The sequence below is a fragment of the Mesitornis unicolor genome, unplaced genomic scaffold (genome assembly GCF_000695765.1).
Source record: "Mesitornis unicolor isolate BGI_N332 unplaced genomic scaffold, ASM69576v1 scaffold15807, whole genome shotgun sequence".
Lineage (NCBI taxonomy): Eukaryota > Metazoa > Chordata > Aves > Mesitornithiformes > Mesitornithidae > Mesitornis > Mesitornis unicolor.
In genome coordinates, this window is record NW_010198561.1 from 95945 (window position 1) to 118317 (window position 22373).

The 22373-nt window shown below is 39.7% G+C and overlaps 1 protein-coding gene across 1 annotated transcript in view; it reads left to right on the forward strand.

The window, feature by feature from the left end:
• The window catches only part of CPNE4 (copine IV), a gene marked incomplete at its 5' end in the record, with an annotated part of 101385 nt that extends 84938 nt beyond the window's left edge, over positions 1–16447 (forward strand). Inside the window, 4 exons of the mRNA XM_010189180.1 lie at positions 3238–3289; positions 7808–7941; positions 10128–10364; positions 15858–16447. Coding sequence (XP_010187482.1) covers positions 3238–3289; positions 7808–7941; positions 10128–10364; positions 15858–15989 — 555 coding nt within the window. The remainder of the gene's footprint in view (positions 1–3237; positions 3290–7807; positions 7942–10127; positions 10365–15857) is intronic.
• Between the last annotated feature and the right edge of the window lie 5926 nt (positions 16448–22373).

Genomic DNA, 22373 nt, shown 5'->3' on the forward strand with positions numbered 1-22373 from the left:
TAGATTAATCCATCATACAAACCACCCAAGTAGATTATATAAACATGCTTGCTTCTGAACAGCCAAGTGTCTTGATTTTTCCCCTGAAGATTTCACAGTTTCACATCTTAGATGTCCAGTCTCCTTTTCCCCATTAGTTTATCAGTTCTGGGAGTGCATGAGGGCTGCGTCGTTCAGTATCAGAAAGATGCTGTTTAGTATACCAGCATTCAGTCTTCTGTCATCAGCATGATTTGCTATTCAGCCATAGAAACCCTTGCATGTTTAATTTTATTTTTTTTTAAAGGGAGGAGGGCTTATTACCTTGCACTGTGTTGAAAACAAAAGCATTGAATGTTTGATCCAAACTACCTTTTGACATGGGTGGGCTTTACATGGAGTCCTACCAGGTAGGAGCCCAAGTTCAGTAGGGCCTTCAGTACATGTCATGTGCCTGAAATCTCTGCTGGTTTGCACCCTCTGGAATTCTGGCCACCACAGGGGAGACAGCACAGGGGCAGGCTGAAGCGCAGCTGATTGACTTATCCGAGTGGGGAATGAGTTCTGAGGATTTGGAAAAACTCTACTTTAAAAATATCTGCTGCTGGCTTGCCTCAGGTTATGATTTCCTGTTTGTGAACCATCACTGAGCTCCTTCAAGAAGTTCTCTCCTTCACATTATACTTTAATCTTGTTTAAATTGTGATATATTGTTCAGAGAGCATAGGAACCAACTAAGTACTTCTGCATTCATTGTGTTTCCTGTCCTGCCTTCAGGATAAATTTTATCACTCTTCTTGGTGAATCAGGATGACAATGTATGAGGGCCACTTGCTTTGAGAAAACAGCAGCCATTGCTCAGACAGTGTTATTTTTTGAATCACTGTGCACGCTTACTAGACTTAGGCTTTCCTTATTTGCCTGAACTGTTGCCTACATTTTTCTTAAATAATAGTCTGGGTGCCATAGCTCTGAACCAGATAAATTGTTTGTATAGCAAGATCTTGACACACGTATAGCAACAAAAGCATCCAGCCTATGCTTTCATATGAGATTAAAATACTGTATTCATAGCTCTGGAAAAGGATTGTGATACTCCTTTTGCTATAATTTCAAATGCATTTGGAATAAAGAAATAAAATCACTGAAGTGGCATGGTGTTGGAAGAGTCAGCCTGTAATATATAAAAATGCATCACCATCCTTCTTCCTTTTGAGGTGTAGTCAGTACAAAATACATAAAGCCTAAAGGAAGAAGAAAGGCTATTGAACAACAAAGAAATCATCAGTGAGTGAAAACTCACATAACCGTTCTTGACAGCTGCAATTACCTTTGGCCTGCAGCTGGCCACGAGACTGGCAGATACCAGCTGGGCAAAGTGTGCTGAGAGACAGAGAGAGCAGCCAGACAGAAGGGCTCTGGAGCATCTCCGAAGTTATCTGACAGCCCTGCTCTTTCCGTGCCTGCTCAGTGAGGAATGTACATTGTGACTTTCTGCATTATCTGCCATGGCCAAGAGGCGTAGCCTGAATGGCCCATGTAAAACCTGTAAGAGGCAACTGATGCTTGGTGTAGACATAGCAAACTCCTGGCTGGACTGAGCTGACTGCACACTCTTCAGTGAGTTTTTGCCTCAGTCCTTTCTCATGATGATAGAAGTCCTGCTTTATTTAACCTCTTAATAAGTAATGGTAGCGTCACTGGGGTAAGCAAGGCCAGCATATGATGGGGAAATTCAATTTCTCTATGAAAAACTCTTTGGCAGTAATTAGTCAACTTATACCACTTTGCCTTTACAGAAGCTTCTTTGTAATCACAAGGGTCTACTAGTCATAGACCAATGGCTGTGCTGTGCTGGGTAGTCATCTAAACTAGAAAATACAACAGTGACATCCAACAGATAAGTGTCTTTGTGCAAATAATCCAAGTTCTATTGTACAGGGAGTAAACATTGCTTTCCTATGGCTAGAACTGTTGGCACTTCTGGTGTTCCTACAGAGATCTATGAAGTCTCAGAGGTATGTAACTGAAGTTAGCTATATAAATGCCCTCATGAATCTGGGATGATATACTTTATTTCAACTTTAAATTATGCAAATTACCTGCTTAACTCCCAGTGATAGCTACTTTTTGCATACCAAAATATTTATCTGTATGTTGTGCATTTCAAGACAAAAGTTGGGCTTCATTCAAGACAATTGAATACAAACAGGAGAATTACGAGACTGAGCTTCAGGTCCGAACAGATTAAGAGGAATCAAGCTTTCTCAGCGATCAAAGAAAGGAGTAAAAAGGAATCTGGAACAAATGCAGGCAAGAACAAACCTTGAACCCAGAAAACAGCATCTGAAGAATGTTTCAGTCCCCACAGATTTGTGCTGTGAATGCAGATCTGTAAGTGAGAGATGGAGAAAGGAAGCCTGGAACCTGAGACTTGTATTGCCTTACGTTATTTGCACATAAAGAAGTCTTGGTCTTATTTTTCCCAAGCCACTAAAGATACATTGTTTCATTAGAAAATAAGCAACTTTTTTTATTTTTTTTCTTTATTCAGTCATTTCTCTTAGCAAATAGCTCTATGGTATTTTATTACTGACAGATTGAGAGAGAGAGAATAGGATATTCACTAAATTTTAGGGAAACCAAGATTCTTCAGCTTTTTCCTTACTGATTTCCCCTCAGGCTAATCTAATTTCTTGACCAGATTAGACTCCTTACATTTCTTACAGTTTTATTTCACAGTGGGTCTGGGGAATTTCCTTGATCTCTTTGGAGAATAAATTATTTTCCCAGTAATCTCATGGCTTTCAAATGAGGACCTGTTCACCCATGGAAATGCAGGATTCAGAAGAGGGCTTGTGCTGACCATGCTGTATCACCACTTGCTTCCTCTCTCCTGCCATCTGAGATGCTGAGCTAGGGAGAACTGGCATTTAAATCTTCTCAGCAATAGGTCCTTCTTCTGTGGCTGGCATTGATAGCCCAATCCTGACACCATATTTATGCAATTTCTCATGTATTTGGGTGTTTTTTCTTTGTGCTATTTTTTTCTTGGTTTTGTTGTTGTTCTTGACAAGTTTGATTCCAGTTTTGTTACTTTGTTTCTGCAGGGAGTTCCAGCTGGGACCGTATTTCACACTTAATGGCTGAAAGCTTGAAAGATCTCTGGTTTAACACAGAAAGAATGTAAAGAGTGTTTAACCACAAGTCCTCTTGGAATAATTTTTCTGACTGTAGTCATCTTCTTCCCATCTGCAGGTCTCTCATGATTTTGCAATCAATTTCAATGAAGACAACCCAGAATGTGCAGGTAACACATTAGGACAGACAGCTGTATTTCTGCTGTGTGCAAAATGAGCTTGTATTTTTTACTGTATCTCAAGCATTGTCCAAAGTGTTTTTTAAAGAAAGCAGCCAAGAGATTCAAAACCTGACAGACACCCAAGCCTTAGCTTTAGAAACCTCAGAAAGTGCCACACATTAACATCCTAAAATCAGGTCCCTTGGAAAGTACATCATGTTGGACACAACACTTTTTCTTCTCCAAATCATTAGCGTTTCTCAGAACTAAAGCCATGTTTTCTAGATTTATTACAGATCTTCAGCTACAGCACCATCATAGGTTGTGCTGCTAAGAAGGGCAGAACATGCAGACACAGGCTGTGTATGTCTGTGATCAAAGATTTTAGATGTTTAGAGCTAGTTCTTTGACCAACACATACCTATAGCAGCAGTAGACTGCTGCAAGTCAGCCCGGCAGCATTCAACACCGAAAGGTCAGGGTAGCAACTGAGAACTACTGTGACAGATGGAAACACAATTTGATGGCAGTGAATGCAGCAGGAGGCTGTTTTAACAAAGCGTAAGATACTGGTATGTTCTAGCAACAATCACTAATTCTCAGTAGTCAGAGGCCACATTCAAGTAGCAGATCTTGCTGTGTCTTCTTTGTGTAAGCGTGCTCTGCAGTGACTGCTGCTGTCTTTTTAGAATCTCCTGCCACAATTTGCACACTTTGTAAGAGGTAAAAATAACAGGACAGTAATCCCTAAACAATCAACAAGTAATCCCAAATTAACACTTATTTCAGAGTCTTGATCAGATGGTCATGACTGTCCAAAATCCACATGTCCAAATTCCTCCTCATCCTTCTGCTACCTTCCAAACACTGAAATTAGTGTTTCAGAATGCTCTTCCTGTTCAATTTTCTAGCTGCTCCATTCAGCCCTTCTCAGGCTTATTAGTGGCTTGCTTTCAGGTATAGTCAGTGGAATATGTTCTGGATGAGAATTAAGATGCCAAGAAATGAAGTGAGGAAAAAAAGAGAGGACAAGCAATTCAAAAGAAAGAGACATTAAAAGATTTCGGAGTTCATGTATCCTAAATGCAAGAACTCTTGTTTTTGGTTCAGTGAACGTTCCTGCTTTGTTGTTGTGCTTGGATTGTTGGAATGCCCTAGCTTCTGTAGATCATATACTTGAAATGTAATTGGGCATAAGTCCTACAGCTGCTTGATATGTTCACACAGCTTTTCACATTGCTTTTGAGGAGTTAAAAGAAGCAGAAACTACATGTATGCATCTAGATGTGCCTGTAAGCTTGTGAGACAGCTTGAAGTTGAGATTTCAGTCACATTGAGGGTGTGGGAATGTGGTGGGGAAGCAAAACAGACCATTAGGATTTTGTCTAGACCATCATATTTAAAATGTGTTTGCTTGCTTGCTTCTGAACATGGACACATTGGCATTTACACAGGGTCTGATCTGTTTAAAACATCTCAGTTAACAATAGGCAGCATCGGGTAATACCATATTTATGCATGTAGTGTGCAAATATAGCTTTGTTTCCCAGTCTGAATGCAAGAAATTTGTGACCTTCCGTGTACCTCAGAAAAAAAGCCCTAGCAATTCATGCAAAGAACACTTTTTTACCGCTGCTGCCTCTTTTGAGTCAAGGCTAATTCTTTTATCACACTGACATTGTTATATAATGATTTATATTGATTGACTGGTGCTTGAAAAGGCTGTCACACCTATGTAGTGTCAGCAGCAGGTCAGAGGTTGGACAGACAAACTCGCTGCAGATAAAGAACTTGCTATCCAGACCATACTATGCAGGCAAAATAAAATGTAATAATATAAATGAGAGGAGGTTAAAAAAAGAAATGGAGCTGCTCTGTGAGCTTTGCCTTTGCTTATGTCACTTAACGTTTGTTATGTATTTAAACTTTATTTGGTTCTTTGCATAAGACTCAATTATCTGACAAGTTAACTCAAAACCCCATTACAGGGTTTTAGGGTTATGAAGACATAAAAATATGGTTGCAGCATGGAAGAAGGCTGGGGAAGAAATTTTGCAGCATTCACACGTTCATCTACAAGATAAAAAAAAAGCACTTCTTTGTCCTAAATGATACCATTTAAAATAAAATCCATCTGGATGAAAGCAAGAACAGGAGACAGATCAGAAAACGAGTTGTTTAATCATCTGCTGCAGCTTGGTCAATCACCTGCCTGTCATGGATGCTTGATGAGTTCCTACTGCTAATTGTTGTGTGACAGCTTCTAGATGCTCTCAGTGTATTAGGAGACACAGAGCACAGTAAGACCAGCATGTCATGTGGAGAGAGGATGCAAGAGGGAGAGGAAGTGCTTACTGATTGCTATATTTTTTTGTAACATTTAGCAACTTGCCCGAAAACAAAGGAAACTTCCTGAAGAGTATCTTGCTTTAAACCTAGAAACAAAGGTTGAATCCTATAAAAAAGTATCTGACTAATTTGCTTTTAAAGAGTTAAATCCCATTTTTTGTGGAAGCAGTGAGCTTTCACTGGCACAAGTTAGCGTGAAGCACCACTCTACATTGCACAAGGACTGTGTTAAGATGCGAAGATCACCAAAATACATAAAACACAGATATCCTCGCCTTTCCTCCCTTGTTACCATTTCCATTCTTGAAAAATTTAGCATTTATAGTCTTTTATTTCATATATTTATAGTACAGTATATTTATAATCTTATACTTTATTGGCTTTATAGTCTTTATTGGCTGTGGAAGAAAGTGACAACCTTTAAACTGAATGAATGCTTCTACACATGCATGCATTTTACATGTGTCTTAAACCTATATTTATATGCATGCACTGTATTTCATCAGAGCTGCTGAAAGTGGATTCCAATTAAAAATTTAAAGAGTTGACTTGTGAAGGAAGATGCACATTGGCTCTTCGTAAAATAAAAACGTCCAAGAAAAGTAAGCTACAAAGCAAACCACTTACATATCCTGTTGGACTTGGATATATAAGGACAGTGGATATTTCTAAAAGATATTAATCTGAGATAGTGAACAAGAAATTATGTTTCCAGAACATGTTTCTTTCTAAGATGAAAGCAGCTTTCTGACATGAACCATGCTAAACCTGTGGGGAATGCAGGGAGTAAGGCTTATCACATACTATTTTAATGCAGAAGAAGAAAACTACATTGTATTTTGTCATCATCTCAGGGATGATTTCTGAGGCCTTCATACAAGATCAGTAAGTATATGGAATGAAATCCTTACCACATTTAAAATTGGGAGTTAACAAAAGGTCAATTTTGCAATATGTAATTTACTCACTCGAATTACCAAGGGAAATTTTTTAACATTACTCTACATTTTAGCCAAACATAGGTATATGTTCTTTTGTCTGTAAGCGCTGCAATGGAAAAATATGTTTGTAACTATCTATAAAGAGACAAGACTGCGTTCTCCACCATTTTTTCATAGGACATTCAGGTGTATTGTTGTAAAATAATTACAACTCCCTGCTCTTTGTTAGTAATGGGCTTGCACCCATATGTCCTGTAAGCATGGTTGAGTAAAGTCTCACGAGTGAGCTAGTCTCAGCGTAAACTGAAACTGGCTTAGGATCCTATCGAAGTCATTTCATTCTTCAGCATCCTTTACAAAGCTCTTCAGTCTATCACTTTCTTTCCAAGTTTAGACCTCTAATCCTTTAGGTCTCATAAGCTGGGAGTTCTGAATGTAGAGGCTAACGTGCATCGCTTGAAGAAATGCTTCTTAATGATTGAAAACACCAATTTCCATTCTGTGATCTGTCAGCTGTGTCAGCAGAAGTTTATTCTCCCTGGTCTGGCTATATATCTTGAAATGAAAAAGCTAAAAATAGCTAGTTCTCCATCAGAACTTCTTGACTAAAGCTCATTTTTCTGTAGACTGCAAAGCATCCTGCTGTTTATTCCAAAATTTCACAGCTTTTGGTCATAGTGAAATTCAACCTGTGAGCAATTATGCAAATTCACCCTGAAAAATTATTTTCTTTGCACAGGGGAGTCAGGTATTTGAAAAGATGTTTGAATTCTCTATGTTGTAGTACATAGCTTTATGTTGTAAGTACAGAGGGAAAAATTTTTAGTAACTACCTTTATAAACAGAAATTAATATTTATCTGAAGAGAAGGAGAGACAAGTGTTGAAGTGTTTTTAATTTGCATCAATTAATATGAATTTTAGCTGGTGATCAGAAAGTGATCACTTACAACTTGAACTGAGAAGGATGGAAGCTATGGTATTGCATAGCCTGGAAAAAAGACATTAAAAGCTGCTGGGAAGGAGAAGCATGGTACAATGAATGATATATTAAAAATTAGATTCAAAGCAGCTAGAGACAGCTTCTTGGAAATTATCTGCAGTTGTTAGTCCTTCCTAATCACGTGGTATTTTGAATTTATTCATTAAGAACCCGCCTTTTATTTACATTTTAAACAAGCATAATATTGGTGAAGTGCTCCACATTTATTTGCCTTTTGTGTGGCTTTTCCTGCCAGGAATACAAGGTGTTGTGGAGGCTTATCAGAGCTGCCTTCCCAAGCTGCAGCTGTATGGGCCGACAAATATTGCTCCCATCATCCAGAAGGTGGCAAAATCAGCATCAGAGGAGACCAACACCAAGGAGGCCTCAGTAAGGGCATAATGCTGTGTTTGGCTTTTTTCTTGTCTTATGGTGGATCTCTTGTAGATCATTAGAGCAAAGCCTTTTCATGTATGTGAGTCATGCTTTCACAGAAGGCAGCTTGAGGCTGTGTCAGGTGGAGCAGCGTTTCTAGTCTTTATTGCTTTGATAGTCACAACTTTAAAGTCTTCCTCCACTGTTCTGTTTCCTGCTTTAAGAGCTGTTTTACTCTAATACACTCAGTTCTTCACTGTGGAAACAAACATAAGTGGCATCTCTAGGGTTACAAAAGTTTAGGGGCCAAGGCCTAGAGTGTTGATCATACAAAGAGATGAGTTCGAATGTTTCCTTACACAGACTATCCAATTTCACGTCTCTTGCAGAGGCTGGACTGAAACTTTTTTGTTCAATTATGGGATTTTTCCAAAAATTCCTTTGAAAACTGTAGTGATACAGTTTTCAATTTGCTATTACTGACATGGAGTATTATGTGCCTTTTAGAAATCAGGAGACAAGTCTGTTAGCCTGCATCTGATACAAAACCCATGACAGATTTCTTGGGCTAAAAGACTTAAGCATAGACCATGTTTTAAATGTACGTTTCTGAAATGCATTAAGGCTTATTTTTCTCCTGCCTTCCAGGCAGAATGGGAGAAAGTGAGAGAGAATTAGAGAGAGTATGAGAGTGAGTAAGTCTGAAACATTTACAAGAGCAGTGCTGTAGGAGTAAAGGATGTAAGAGAGAATTGTATACTGCAGCAAGAAACATGCATATGTACAGGAACAGAATAGAGGTATACACTGGCATGCATCTCATCACCAGGCTTAGAGTTTTCTCTAAGCTTTCTTCACATGCTGAGCCTTTTTTTAAGTCCTATTAAGGCAGCAGTTCCCAGACATTTCTGTTCATGAGTCTGGGTTTGTGATTGTCACTCCACTGCTGTTTACAGGATCTTGATAGTATTTAAGGTCCCAGTCCTAAAATGGGGAATTGCTATGTTTGAATTCCCATACCCACCTAATCCAGAGGCAGCTCACTCTGTTCCCAGTGCTGCCTCTGAACTAGTATGTCAGATTGAATAAGTTGCTTCATTCTTCTAAACTTAAGCTTCCCCTTTTTCTGTTTGAAAAACAAATTAATTTATGGCATGAGTCTTCAAGGTAAAGTTTTCTCCCTGCATTTTATTAATGAGGGGAGGTGATGAACAGAACTCTGAGTGAGTTTATATAGCTGTGTATATGTAAACTTTAATGATGTTTTATGTATTTGTATTGCTTATGCAGGGTGACCAAATTCTACGACCTGTTCATTTTTCCTATTAGTGCAAATTTGTCAAATGTCTCCAGATGCCTAATAATTCATAAAGGATACAAGTGAGAGTCACTCTTCCCCATTACCAAGTGAAGATATCATAGCCCATGTTCACTGGGCTTTGGAGTTTTGGGAAAGAAATAACAAGCACATGAAATTGCTTGCTTTCCTTTAGAGAATGAGAAAACCTCTCTTCAGGGCTTTGTATGAAGTGTTTGAAAATGGATATATTCCAACCTGCACCTTTGCTCTCCTCAGGGATCCCATTACTCTGCAGAATGCAGTAGACTTGCCATGGTGTGATGCTTCACCCACAGACACCAGTGGGTCACTCTCCAGATTACAGACTGTACCCATCCCCCTTGTCTGTTAGCAAGGTTTCTCTGCAAAGTGCTGTCATAACCTCCCTGACAGCTCTGCTACAGGCTTGTAAATGCTTCAGTACCTCATTCCTCCCTGCTTCCCACTGGTTCCCAAAGGGGAAAAGAAATGTAATTGGAAACTGTCAGCAGAAGTGATTGTGCAGTAGATGGAAAGTAGGAATAGTGAGGATCTCAGGGCTATTCCAGACTTCCCAGCCAAAGTCCTGACTCTCCCAACCCTAGGAGCTAGAAACCCCCTTTTCTACACTGTGCATTCCTTGGCTCCCTGGCTTCTGGAAATGACTTGAACTTGAGCTATACTCTAGAAGAGGAGGAATTAGTAGCTGAGGAGTTTTGTATGGGAAATGCACTTAACCTCTGAGTCACTATAAAGGGTCTTTTCTATTTAAAAAAGTCCATAAGTGACAGTTATCAGAAACACTTTTATACTGGAAAAGGGCACGCAGCTTTGGAAGATTAACTAATGATATAATTTTTCACTTCTTTTCCAACTACTTCAGCAATATTTCATCTTGCTTATTCTGACGGATGGCGTCATCACAGACATGGCTGACACCAGAGAGGCCATTGTCCATGCCTCTCACCTTCCCATGTCAGTCATCATCGTCGGGGTGGGGAACGCCGATTTTAGTGACATGCAGATGCTGGATGGTGATGATGGGATCCTGAGGTCTCCCAAAGGCGAGCCTGTGCTTCGAGACATTGTCCAGTTTGTGCCGTTTAGGAACTTCAAACATGTAAGCTGACTTTTCCATCTGCTTCACAGAAGGGTGGATGTATATAACATATAGTGAATGGGGCTGGGCCTAACTTTAGATGGGCATTAAGTGTTTAGTAAACCTATGGCATTATTGTGTCAAAAATGGAGAAAAAAATGAATACAGAATGGAACGTGCTCCATTAGTCTGATGGTTAGGGTGGGGAAAGATGAGATGGGGCAGAATCCATGTGCTTCTTGTGGTGCCAGTCCTTTTGCTCCATTGTCTCCCAGATTTTAGTTTGTTTGCCCTCCCTGACTTATTTTTCCTGGTGTCTCTTTTCCATTCTCTTTATATCTGTTCTATTAGGACTACTGTATTCTGCTTTTCATCCCTTTATTTCCAGAGGCAGCTGAAATGGCTGTGGATCTGTGCTCGCAGTGTTCCCGAGAAGGCTCTTATTGAAATTTAGGTCCCTAAGTTCTCAAAGGCAGGACTACAGCATGCACCCACAGCATCCTGGTTGCCTCCAAACCCTTTATGCAAATTCTGTACAAGTAAAGTCCAAGAAAGCAGTGTCACTAAATGCTTCCCCGTGCCCTCAGCCAGCTGCTCCTGTCTGAGCCCAGCATGGTGTAGGAGACACTCTGGAGGAGAGGAAGGGAGAGACCATGCATTAAATTGCCAAATTTGAAATAATCCCTTGACCATGTACTTTTCTCCTCAGCCACCTGCCATACAGTGCAGCATCTCTCCCAGGGACTTTTTCAGGAGCTGGGTAGAAACAGTGTTCATCAAGAGAAGAGCTTTCCCCCACAGAGCCAGGTTTTTTGGGGGCCATTTTCCTCCATATGGAGGCATGGAATGGCCATTGTGTTCCTCTGTGATACTGATCACATCCCTTTCCCTCTGATTTTCCATCTTTACGCAGAAGAATTTGTTTCTTTTTGCCACTTCCAGAATACCTTTGTTTCATTTCCTCTTCTCAAGAGATGTTCTTTTTTGTCTCTTCAAAAGACAGTTATGCCATATGTGTCTTAGATCTAGACCCACTTCTTACTTTTGCAAACTCTGCTGAAGAGAAAAGAAACAGACTTGTTCCTCTTTTCCTTCAACCTTTATGTAAAGAATGGATCCTCACAGAATAGGTAAAACTCACCTTGTGCTATTAGTTTGGTGATACTATGCAAAATGGCTGCAGATTTGCCACTGAATTGTAGATACACTTCTGTTGACAGTCACATATGAAGTATCTGCTGGAACAAAGTATGAGGGTGCCCTGCTCATAGCTTGTGATTCTCCTTCATCAGATAATCACAAGTGCTTAGAGCTGCACTGTAGCCTATTGTAAAAGTGTTGAGAGGTAAGTTAGTTATGGGCTAGTGCTAGACCTACTTTCAATCAGTTTAAAATTTGTTTTTGCAAGGAATTGGCAAAGCCAGCTGCATTTGTTATTTTTAGTTTCATTTTCTGATTTTATAACAAAGTTGAAATCATCCTTGATTGAATAGATTAATGCTGACAGTTGCAGTTCTGGACACTGAATATATTGTGCCTCTGGAGTTAACTTGAGAGTGATTCTATGTGTGATTTTAATTGCTAGCACTGGTCAAATGACAAGCATGTATTATTTTTAGCTGTTTTAGATTAACTTCCCCAGTACTAGGAGAGGACAGCAATCTTAAAAATTTATTGCTCTTGTTAAATATTGATATTTTTTCTCCCTCTTTCAGTAGCAGAGATAATATAGATATAGAGATAGATCATGTATTTGCTGTATCAGAAAAGTCAGTATATCTTAATGCAACTTGATATTTAGTCTGTTCATTGTGATCTTCCAGCATTTCAACAAATGCCAGTGTAATGGATGAAAGCCCATAACAATAGCCACTTTTTTGAATTTCTTTATTGTCATATCCCAAATAATCTCTCTCTCTGAGCAAAGTGACGTTCACACCTGTTTTGCTTACTTATCCTCAGCACAAACAAAAGACCATGCCTTTTACATCAACTAGTGAAACAATTTCTTATGGTAGAAATGAGTGTGATGTTTTGATTCAAACTTATTTTTTCCTCACAGAAAAAATGCGGATATAAACTATTAGGGAGATTTTTGTCAGATCAGTTCTGATCACACACAAGAATTACCATAAATCAGCATATTACATTTAACAGCTTTAAGTAAAAGATGTATTTAGTTAAAAATCCCTTTTGTCAATATACCTTGTGTTTTGGCATTTGGGATGTTCAATTGTAAAGTAGAAAAAAAAAGTTGCAGGATCTTTTTTGAAAGACTGCAAGTCAAGTTGTATGAAGTTCATAGATTTCTCTGATAAATCAAGTATTTATTTATGCCTAAATCTGTATGACCTCTGCTGTTCATTGAAGAAGGGAAGAAAATGTTATTTGTGAGCAATTATTTCTTGTTTTGCTGGAACAGTAAACCAAAATTCATTTGGAGTCAACCCAAATAATACTTTTTTTCATTACTTCAATTCTCAGATCAGCCCAGTACTCAAAATCTCATATCTATCCAAATAGATCAATAATAACATATCCAAAAGCTGTCTCTGAGAAAACTGAAAGGAGGGAGAAGGAAGTTGTAAAAATAACCTATAGAGTGAAACTCTTATTTTATAAGTTTGACTTCAGAGAAGGTTCTGATACTGCACGGCACTCATACAGGAATTTAACACATTTCAGTTCGTTACAATTATTCACATACCTAAAACCTCATACCCATTTCAGTGGATTACTGGCTCAAGACCCAGTGTAGACAGAAAGCTTTATTATAGTGGTTTAATCTCCTATATGATGTAGTGTATCAGGAGTTCTTCAGTAAAGCATCTTACATTTTGACTCTCTTTAAGGAATATCATGGAAGCTATCAAAAGAATAATAATTGTAGTGATTCTTGGCATATCCTATAGTTGCAGGGGCTTGATAAAACCAAGGTAACTGTTTAAAAAAATGCCTCATTGTATAGTGGGTGACAAGCAATTCACTACAGGGGAACATAACAAACAAAGGGAAAATATTTTCCCTGAACCCAAGTGAATTTCTTCTCTCTGTAATTATCACCACCCCAGCAATGTGAGTGTCCTTCACCTGAAGCTGTGGAACAGTCATGTTCAGAGTTACTGAAATGTAGTTGAAGAAGATTACCTGTCTCACTCAGCCCATTCAGAGTCATATTGTAAGAGCTGAAATTCTCTGCCTTTATGAAGCATGATATATTTACTGTGCACAAATCTGACGGCACAGGTAGATTATATTCCACTCTGCATTGTGTTTAATCATAAAGGCTAGCAATTGTGACTTAATAACACATAGATCACCAATTAGTGTGGAAAGCACAGCTCTTAACCACTGCAAGGAGCAATGTTTTGCACTACGCATAGTAATTAAAGATTAAGCATGGAGAAGCTATAGAACTGAATCAACAGCCATTTGTAATATACAACAATTATTATCATAGGGGATTATATTCCTGCTGCTGGCTGATCTGATTGTTGTGTGTTAGCCATCAGTTGAGAACTATTCATCTTGAGATGTTTCTTGCTAGGATGCTCTTCAGGCGTAGCAGTTAAACAGTGGAGAAAACATTACACTAAAACATTAATGTACCATCTGTGTTAAAAACCCAGCAAAAGTAACTCTTATTGTATTTTTGGTAAGATGGCACAAAGGCAGGCTAAGGTATGTACAGCTTTGGCACACTGGGAGGGAGATTAAAAAACAGTAATTCTCAGCAGCAACATAGAAATCAGGCATTTGTGTGATTTCAAGGGATATTTTCTGCTGATTTCAATGAAAACACATTGAGGAAAGAACAGGGCAATGACAGAAAACCATACATTTCACTTTTGAAGGGTTAAAATAAATGGGTTCTGTCACTGTGTGACACCTGAGAGCAGTTGCTGTGCTGTCACGTTAAGTATGGGCTCTGCTTCGTCAGTTTATTCATGTAGAAATGTTCCAGGCTTTTTTGCCTGCACAAATATCCTGGTATAAACGTTAGACTAGGGAAATGGCAGTTCATTTTATTTGTTGCTAATCACATAAGTGACTCAAAATACAAAAAATTGTTTTGTTTCTAGTTTTTCTAGCATTATATTTGTATTTGTAGTATTATAAGATTTTATACTGGAATTTATAATAGCCCAGGAGCTTTCTGCACCCCTGGATTAGCTTGCCTGTAAGTAGTTTACATACCATTTACATCCTATGCAAGTCTAATTTTAAGACTCTGGAAGGACAAGGATCCCACCCCATGAAACAGAGTACAACAGTAAACAGTCAGTGCAACTACTTTGTGACATGGTAGGTTTGAAATTGGCAGACAATATTACAGACAGTGAGGAGGGAAGTGTTCATAAGTGTAGGAAAAAGTACTTGGTGTGCAGAATAAATGTGTCCCAGCCACTGGTTGAAGAGTTCCTATGCATCATCTGAGCTGCAATGTGTGATCCATGTGTGCTCTACCTGGAGATAAACACATTAGTTTAAACCTCTCTAGCTGATATTTTAAGCATTCACATTTTTACTGCATTTTTGTTGCGGGTTCAAAGGGAACATGGTCAGGCAGGCTGGCTCCTGGGTGGGGGATGGAATCAGCTCTACCCAAATATAGCAAAACCAAAACACAGGACAGGAGGATGCTATTGAGCTGCATGGGAGAACAAGAGCCCAATTCTGTCACTGCTGAGTTACAAGGGCTGAGGAAAATTCCTGCAGCATATGCAGGTAACTGTTGCCCACAAAACATCCAAAAATCCCGCTGCTTAAAAGGAAGCATTGTAAGGGTCTGAGACAACAACTGTACGTTGTCGATTGAGGGCATGGTTTTTTCATTGCACTGAGGAGTAGCCCTCCTCCCTGCCTAGGGCGAAAGCCAGTGGCCATCTCTATATCCATCTACATTTTGGGGTCATCAGTTCTTAAGTCTGGTTGACACCCACCATGTATACATTGAAGGAAGAGCTTTAAAGATTCCACAAAGCCTAGGATTGAAGCTTTCTTATGACCATGGTATAATTCCAATGAAAACAAAATATTTTTAATTGAATTAAAAAATTCCCTGGCCATTTAAACCTCATACCAGATCCTGAAGAGCAAAATGGTGATGAAGACCTCTCTTTTAAGTGATGGCTATTCATGTTCAACTTGAAGCTCTGCAGAGTCCCCGAGTACTGACGAACAAAGTCTTTGCAGCCCTTTTCATTGTGATATGGTGCTCTCCCAGAGTGCAAGGAAGTTCAGTTGCCCAGAACTTAAAATAGTCCAAACGGACCTGAAAAACATGCAGAGCACATTTAGCTTTAGTGTACTTTCAGGCAGCTACAGCTACAAGCCCAAACTGAGTCACAAAATGAGCTTCCAGCAATAGTGCCACTCACTTTGAGTCTTTTTTGCCTTCCATTTCTGTACCATACTTCCTACCTTGATCTCATGGCACCAGCGCCTGTAAAAACCATGGCACTTCTAGCACGGAGACAGGTTAACGCTTGTGTTTTCTACCATTTCCTGCAGGCATCCCCAGCTGCTCTAGCAAAGAGCGTTTTGGCTGAAGTTCCAAACCAAGTCGTGGACTATTACAATGGCAAAGGGATAAAACCAAAATGTATGTCAGAGTACGAGTCTTCCAGGACACTAGCTCCATGAACCTGCCTGCACTCTTTTACAAAATTAAAAAAAGAAAAATGCTACTGTCTACAACTACTGTACTTAAAAATGAAACAAAAAAAATAGCACGTTTTGGTGATTTTTAACTAAAATAACCTTTTTTTTTTTTTGCATGTGTAGCCTAAAGGCTTAAATCTGTTAAGCGGTTGTATTGTTGAAAACTTTTTATGAGAAAAAAAACCCAGGAAAAAAAAAGTGAACTCTTTACATTACAGCATGTCGCCTTGAAATAAAAAGTTATCTGTATCTGTTTTTTATACAGGTTTGTTGAAATTTTGCTAAATTTCTTATCTTTACACTGTAAAGCATTTTGAAATATTTATTGAGAGTCAATAGCCAAAATGTCTTTGGTTTAACCTGCTATGAACTGAGCGATTTTTCAAAATGGCAGATGCATGAACTGTATTTTGCATGTTTAAAATAAAAACAACACAGTTTTGCAGTTGTTGTCTTTATTTCTCTCTCTGCCACAAGGCTGCCTGCTTTCAACGTCCATATTCCACAAAAAGGGTAATAAAGCGTGTCAAGAGATACCTGGCCTGGAGCATGGGCATTTCTAATATTAGCAGCTTATAACAGGGACACCCAAACTTGCCCACTCAGTCTGTGGCCTGGGTAGCAATTTTTCCAAAGCCTGACACATCTAGCTGTTGTGAAGGGTTCAGACCATAGCTGTAAACACATCTGGCTTGGAGGGCATAATCCATCAGGATCGCATGTCTTAAAAAATGCCTACTTAATCCAAATGATCTGTCTGGCTTTTGAATGGGTTCTATTTTGCCTGCCAAATATATAGTCTCTTATGTTTGGGAATTCTTGTTTTGTTTCATTTGTGTTTTTTAATCTCACATCCAATATCCAACTTCACATGACACCTTTTCCAAAAGAAATTATGCATGGCCTAATTTTGTGACAGCCAGTGATTTGTAACTTGATGCACACACAGATGACTTTTGTTTGATAGAAAACTGGTTTTGTATCAAAAGAACATTAAAACCACCTTTTTAAAAAAAAAAAGAGGACACACAAGAACAGATTGATGTGTATTCATCTTTCCATTGAAATATGAATGAATGAATATAAATGAAGAAATTAGATTATTTTTATTCTTAGTGTTTGCATTTTGGCTTCTTCATTTACTAAAAGGCAATGGCGAGATTTGTGACTATTTAGAAGTTAAGGATAAAATTCGACTAAAAATAATCTGTGTGGGATTGTCTGCAGGGCATGGCTTTGGACAAGTTGCTCTCCCATTGAATTTAAAACATTCCTGTTGCTAGTTCCAGAAGAAGCTGTCTTGGGCCAGTGCTGTGAATATTTTGGAAAATCTCACCTGTAGGCAAGGGTTTTTCATTTTAGAAATATGTATTTTTCAATGAGTTTCCAGGTAATATAGAACTCTAGCTCCCTGATTCTCCTTTAGAAGTAACTTCCATGGGATCAGCTTTGATTGATGATTTCGTACTCTAAAATGAAGGCAGTGGGAGAGCCAAGATGCACGGGGCTGTCTTCCCAGCATATTCAGTTCTGCTCCATCTATATCCTTCAGTGCAGTTGTTCACGCTTGCTAGTAAAGATTCCTTGAACAGCAGCCAGCATTACTTGGTCATAGGTATAAACTGTCTGAAGATGTCCCGACTGATAGATCTCAAATCCACATTTCCATTTAATGGCTGACTGCTCATTTGAGAGCTCACCCCAGCAGGCTGCGTATCTCTCACTCTGTGGATGTATTTCAGCTGGAAGCTACTGTGATTTTCCCTTCTATCTCATACACCACTCTGCCAGTGTATCTTAATTCTCATCTAAAACATCCCCAGTGTCTTAGTCCCATTTCTCCACCTTTTTCTTCTATATGCTCAGAAGGAGCATTTCCTAGCTGTTAAAGCACATGACTGAAAAGTCAATGACACCATGTTCTTTACTCCTCCAGTATCTTATTTTGTAATCTTGGCCAGGTTTAACTTTTCTTCATCGCAAATTCTTCATCTGTAAAATGAAGGTCACTGCCATGTATTCATAAATATCTCACAATTGTACTGGAGGACTTTGATATTTGAGAAGTGATTTGAGATCCCCAGTGGCACGATGGTGCTCTCGCTACATAAAGAGCATTCCTTTACATCCTTATATCCGTCCCCAGAGCAATGTACAGCTGAGGTGGGGTTAAGCCTTTTCTCTATTATTTGCCAGACTGAACAAAGTAAAAGAAAGCTTCGACAAGAAGTATTAGGAATCAGATAAATTGATCTTCTGGTACATATGACCTTTGGCTAAACTAATTTTTGAAGTACTTATGGTTACATGGAATTGTGCTGTTACAGCTCTTCATTAGCAGAGGTGTTACCAGGTGCTTCTACAATGTAGCATCACACCAAATCCCGAGATCAACATGGTTGTTCAATGGTTATTTTATGCTGAGCTATATAAATTGTCAGTCACTTTCATGTATGTAGGTGGTCGATATAAGTGTCTCAAGAGACTCACAGTTGCTGCAGATCTTCCTGTTTATTTCGCACAATCCAGATTATAAATGTTGTCTACTTCAACCAAGTCATTATCAGTGGTAATAAAGATCAGCAATTCTGTAGCAGCCCTGAAGGTATTTGAAAAGACACCTCCATGATATTGAAAAATCAATTGGAAATGTCCTTCAATTTATACAGATTCCAGCATGTAAAACAAACACATAATAGTGTGGTGAGCGGGTGTAGGAGAATGCACAGAAGACAAAACTAGCCACATGGGTAAAGGCTTTCTAATGAGGCTTTGAATGTTATTTTCATTGCTCCAAGTTACTCGGTGTAATAAGATAGTATGGGCTTTGTGCAGGGTAATATCATTAAGTATATGAATATATCTCTCAAATGGCATTTTTTTTCTCCTGTTTTATCTACTTAGGGTTTCAGTGAGGCCATTCTGCCTTTAGGCTGAACCACCCTCAATTTCTCTCATAGATTTTTTTTAATGCAAATTTAAACTTCTACTGCCTTTTGATCATTTTAAATTCTGAAAACTCCTTTAAAATAAATTTTATCTTGTTCTTTTGAGGTAACTGATGAGCTAAAATATCTTATCTGCATACTGCAATCCTGCTCTTTTACTATTTCTCAAATTCAATTCAAAACCCAAAATTCCATGAATACTCAAAGATATTCATGATTGCTCCTAGACCAAAATACATTAACATCCATAAGTCTTGATACTAAGCTCAGTTGTATTTTTAGTTGTGTAGGGGAAACTATGTCCACAATAATTAAAAAAAAAGGTACTCATACTGCTAATTGCTTATTAGCCCAAGGTAGAACCTACCTGTTTAAAGTTCTTACCATGATAAGCAATATAATGTTCTGCAGCATCTGATGAAAGAGTCTACAGGTATGAAATGAAAATGAAATTATAATAATAGTACCCCTTTAAGACATGTCCTTTCTTTTAGTCTCCAAATATCAAAGGTACACAACTGCTGTCAATCCAAAGGTATACAGTTGGATCTGTTAGAGACCTGCTGGGTGCAGTGGAGCACAGTGGTCCACACCAAAGCTTGGTGCAGGTTGCAGAGGTGATATTCCAAAATGCACAGGTGGAAGGCCCTGGTTCTGGGTGGATTTGCATAGCAGATCCCTGCAGGTCTGCAACACTCAGCTACATCCCTTGGGTTTATTCACCACATGCCAAATACAGTGTATTTGTATTTGTATTTACTGTATTGCAGTAAGATCTTTGCCAGTGAGATAAACAGAGCTGCCTCTTTCAGCTTCACTCTCTGGCTGCACAAACTGGACAGGGCTTACTCCCAGAAAAAAAACAACTGGTTATTCAGATTGAGCTTTCTCACATGGGAGTACAGGTCTTGCAGTCACACCTGCTATGTAAATCTAAACTTCTGCGCAATATTTCCAGAGTGAAAGAGCTACCACACAAACTTCCTTTACTTCTAAGGAGCATGGAAAGGCACAAAACATTGGTACATTTCATTCACGTTATTTTCAAATGGGAAGGATGAACTGGAGGACTCCTAGGATTACTTTATGTCAGGTGGTTGGTTTTTTCCCTTTGTTTACAGGAATTGCCATTTTGCCACATAGAAAATGCAGTTTATAGCACCATCCGTCCTCCTTCACTCATAGGTTTTACTTGTACCTACACCCCCGTGCTGTGAAGGAGGAGCTGCATTTTACTAGAGGCAATTTCAGCAATTAGAGCTACATGAGTGATACTGGTCAGCTCACCTGCACATTTGCTTACAACATTCACTGCAAACCATCAGCTGGCTACGCTCACATCCCCCTTTCCTGTTTTTCCCATTTCATTCATCATTGGAGAGATCCCCCAAACTGACTAGGTGAAACATATGTGGCTTCTTTCTTGTGAAGGCTGCCAGTTCAAAAGCGACGTTTCCACTTCCTCATTCCTGCAATTTCTAGGACTACCCAAGGCAGCAGAGTGGCAGAGATGACTATTTCGTAACAGACACTGTTTCTTTCTCTCCAAAGAAGTGCTAGTCGTTTCTACTGCTGTGCAGAAAGCCTTTTACTGCTGTGTTCAGGAGGCACTTGAATTCTTGTCTCACCGATTACAGAGCAGGCAGTTTGCAACCTGATTGCACTGAAAGTTGCAGACGTCTTGCCATACACCCACACAAATTGACAAGAATTGATGCCTCTTTAGCATCACAAAAAGCTGCATGCACCAAAAAAGTGTACATCATCATGCACAAAAGAAGGAGAAAATAACTACGGGATTAAACCTTTCCTCTCCAAAATGTGTGCACTCCGATGTATTACTTAAAAGTTACTGGTACAAAAAATCCTCAGTCACCTCAGCTGTGCAGCGTGTTAGATAATAAAAGCATCATCCTGTAGCAACAAGACAAGCTAGCACTGAGAGCCCTCTTCTCTAGCTAGGAACATCCATCATGACTGGGCAAGTCACTTAATCTTGCTGTGTGCCTTGGTGCCACATGTTTAAAATGGGGATAAACAGCATTTTGCTACTTCCTGGGGACTTTGATAGGGTAAGCACCATTGTAGAGTTGTCACAGTGTTTAGAAATTTGGAGGTATCACTTTTAACATTTTTAGATTCTTTTTTCCTCCTGCTATAGAAGTACCTGACAGAGCAGCAGCATAAGCTACTGATGGTCCCCACTGGAAAACAAGTCTACACGAAGTTTAGCAACACCATAGGGATATTGGTGTGGTCTTGTTGTTCTTGATGCCAGAGAGAAAACAGAAAGACACAGTAGTCACTGTGGTAGCAGAGATGAGTAACCAGCTTCAGGGAGGGAATCTCAGTGGGGCTGTGAGCTAGAGAGATGCATTTCTAAACACTGTATCTGTCTACTTCTTAAAAGGACAAGAAGTAAACACAAGGACAAGGAATATGCGTGAAAGCTGCAGGTAGTTTTCTGGGTCACACAGTCTTGGATGTGAATGCCCACAGCAGGGTTAGTTTGCCACACCAAGGTGCCTACAGCACTTTGGATCTGGTTAGCCAGCTATAAACCTCAAGTGCCAGACTCACCCCCTAAACACACACACAGTGGGGAAGAAAACAGATAGTCAGGGTCAAGAGGAGAAGCAACAGCAGACATCAGCTTGACCACACTGAACAGTCACGTACCTTTAAAAGAAGATATTTCTGTTGAAACCAAAGGGGAATTTTGGGTTCATCGCCATTCACTACCCTACCTAGTGCACTGTTAGCTGTGCTGGTGTCCTGCTCAGGGGGAAAAAAAAAAGTGTGAATTAATTCTGAATACAGACAAAAGGCAGATCTCTGACGCCAGAGAGGCAAAGGTACCACCCCTGTGCCAGGCTGCCCAGAAATCCTCTGCCTCACCTACCTGTGTTAACTTCACCAGTAATGTCACTGCAACATTAAATATACTTCCCAGAAATGTTCACCGCTCACCCTTACATGTCCTACCCGCTAGCAAGGAGCGCTTGGAGCAGTTAAGGCTCGCACCCTGCAGTGGTTTGATAAAGCAGGAGAGGCTTCTGCCCAGACCCACCCCCCCAGGTATGCGCTCGACACCATCATGATGGGAGACGGTTTTGAACCCGTGCAAGGGTCCTGCAACCCTGCACGCCCAAGTGGTGCTTGCCAGCGATAAACTTCACCCATCGCTGACACTTTCCCTTATTCACAGTAGTTTGTTGGATTTTGTCAGCTCGTGTCCAGAATGGAGGCACAGGAGTGATGGCAGGGCTGGCTGGGTTGGGGGGAAAGGGCGCCCATGGCTATTTCTGCACATCCTCTCCCACAGCCTCCTTGGGTGAGGTCTTCCCTACCGCGTCAGAGAAGCCTCATAGGACATGGGTGCTGCAGACTTCCGCACAACTCCCAGGTTAAACCTCAG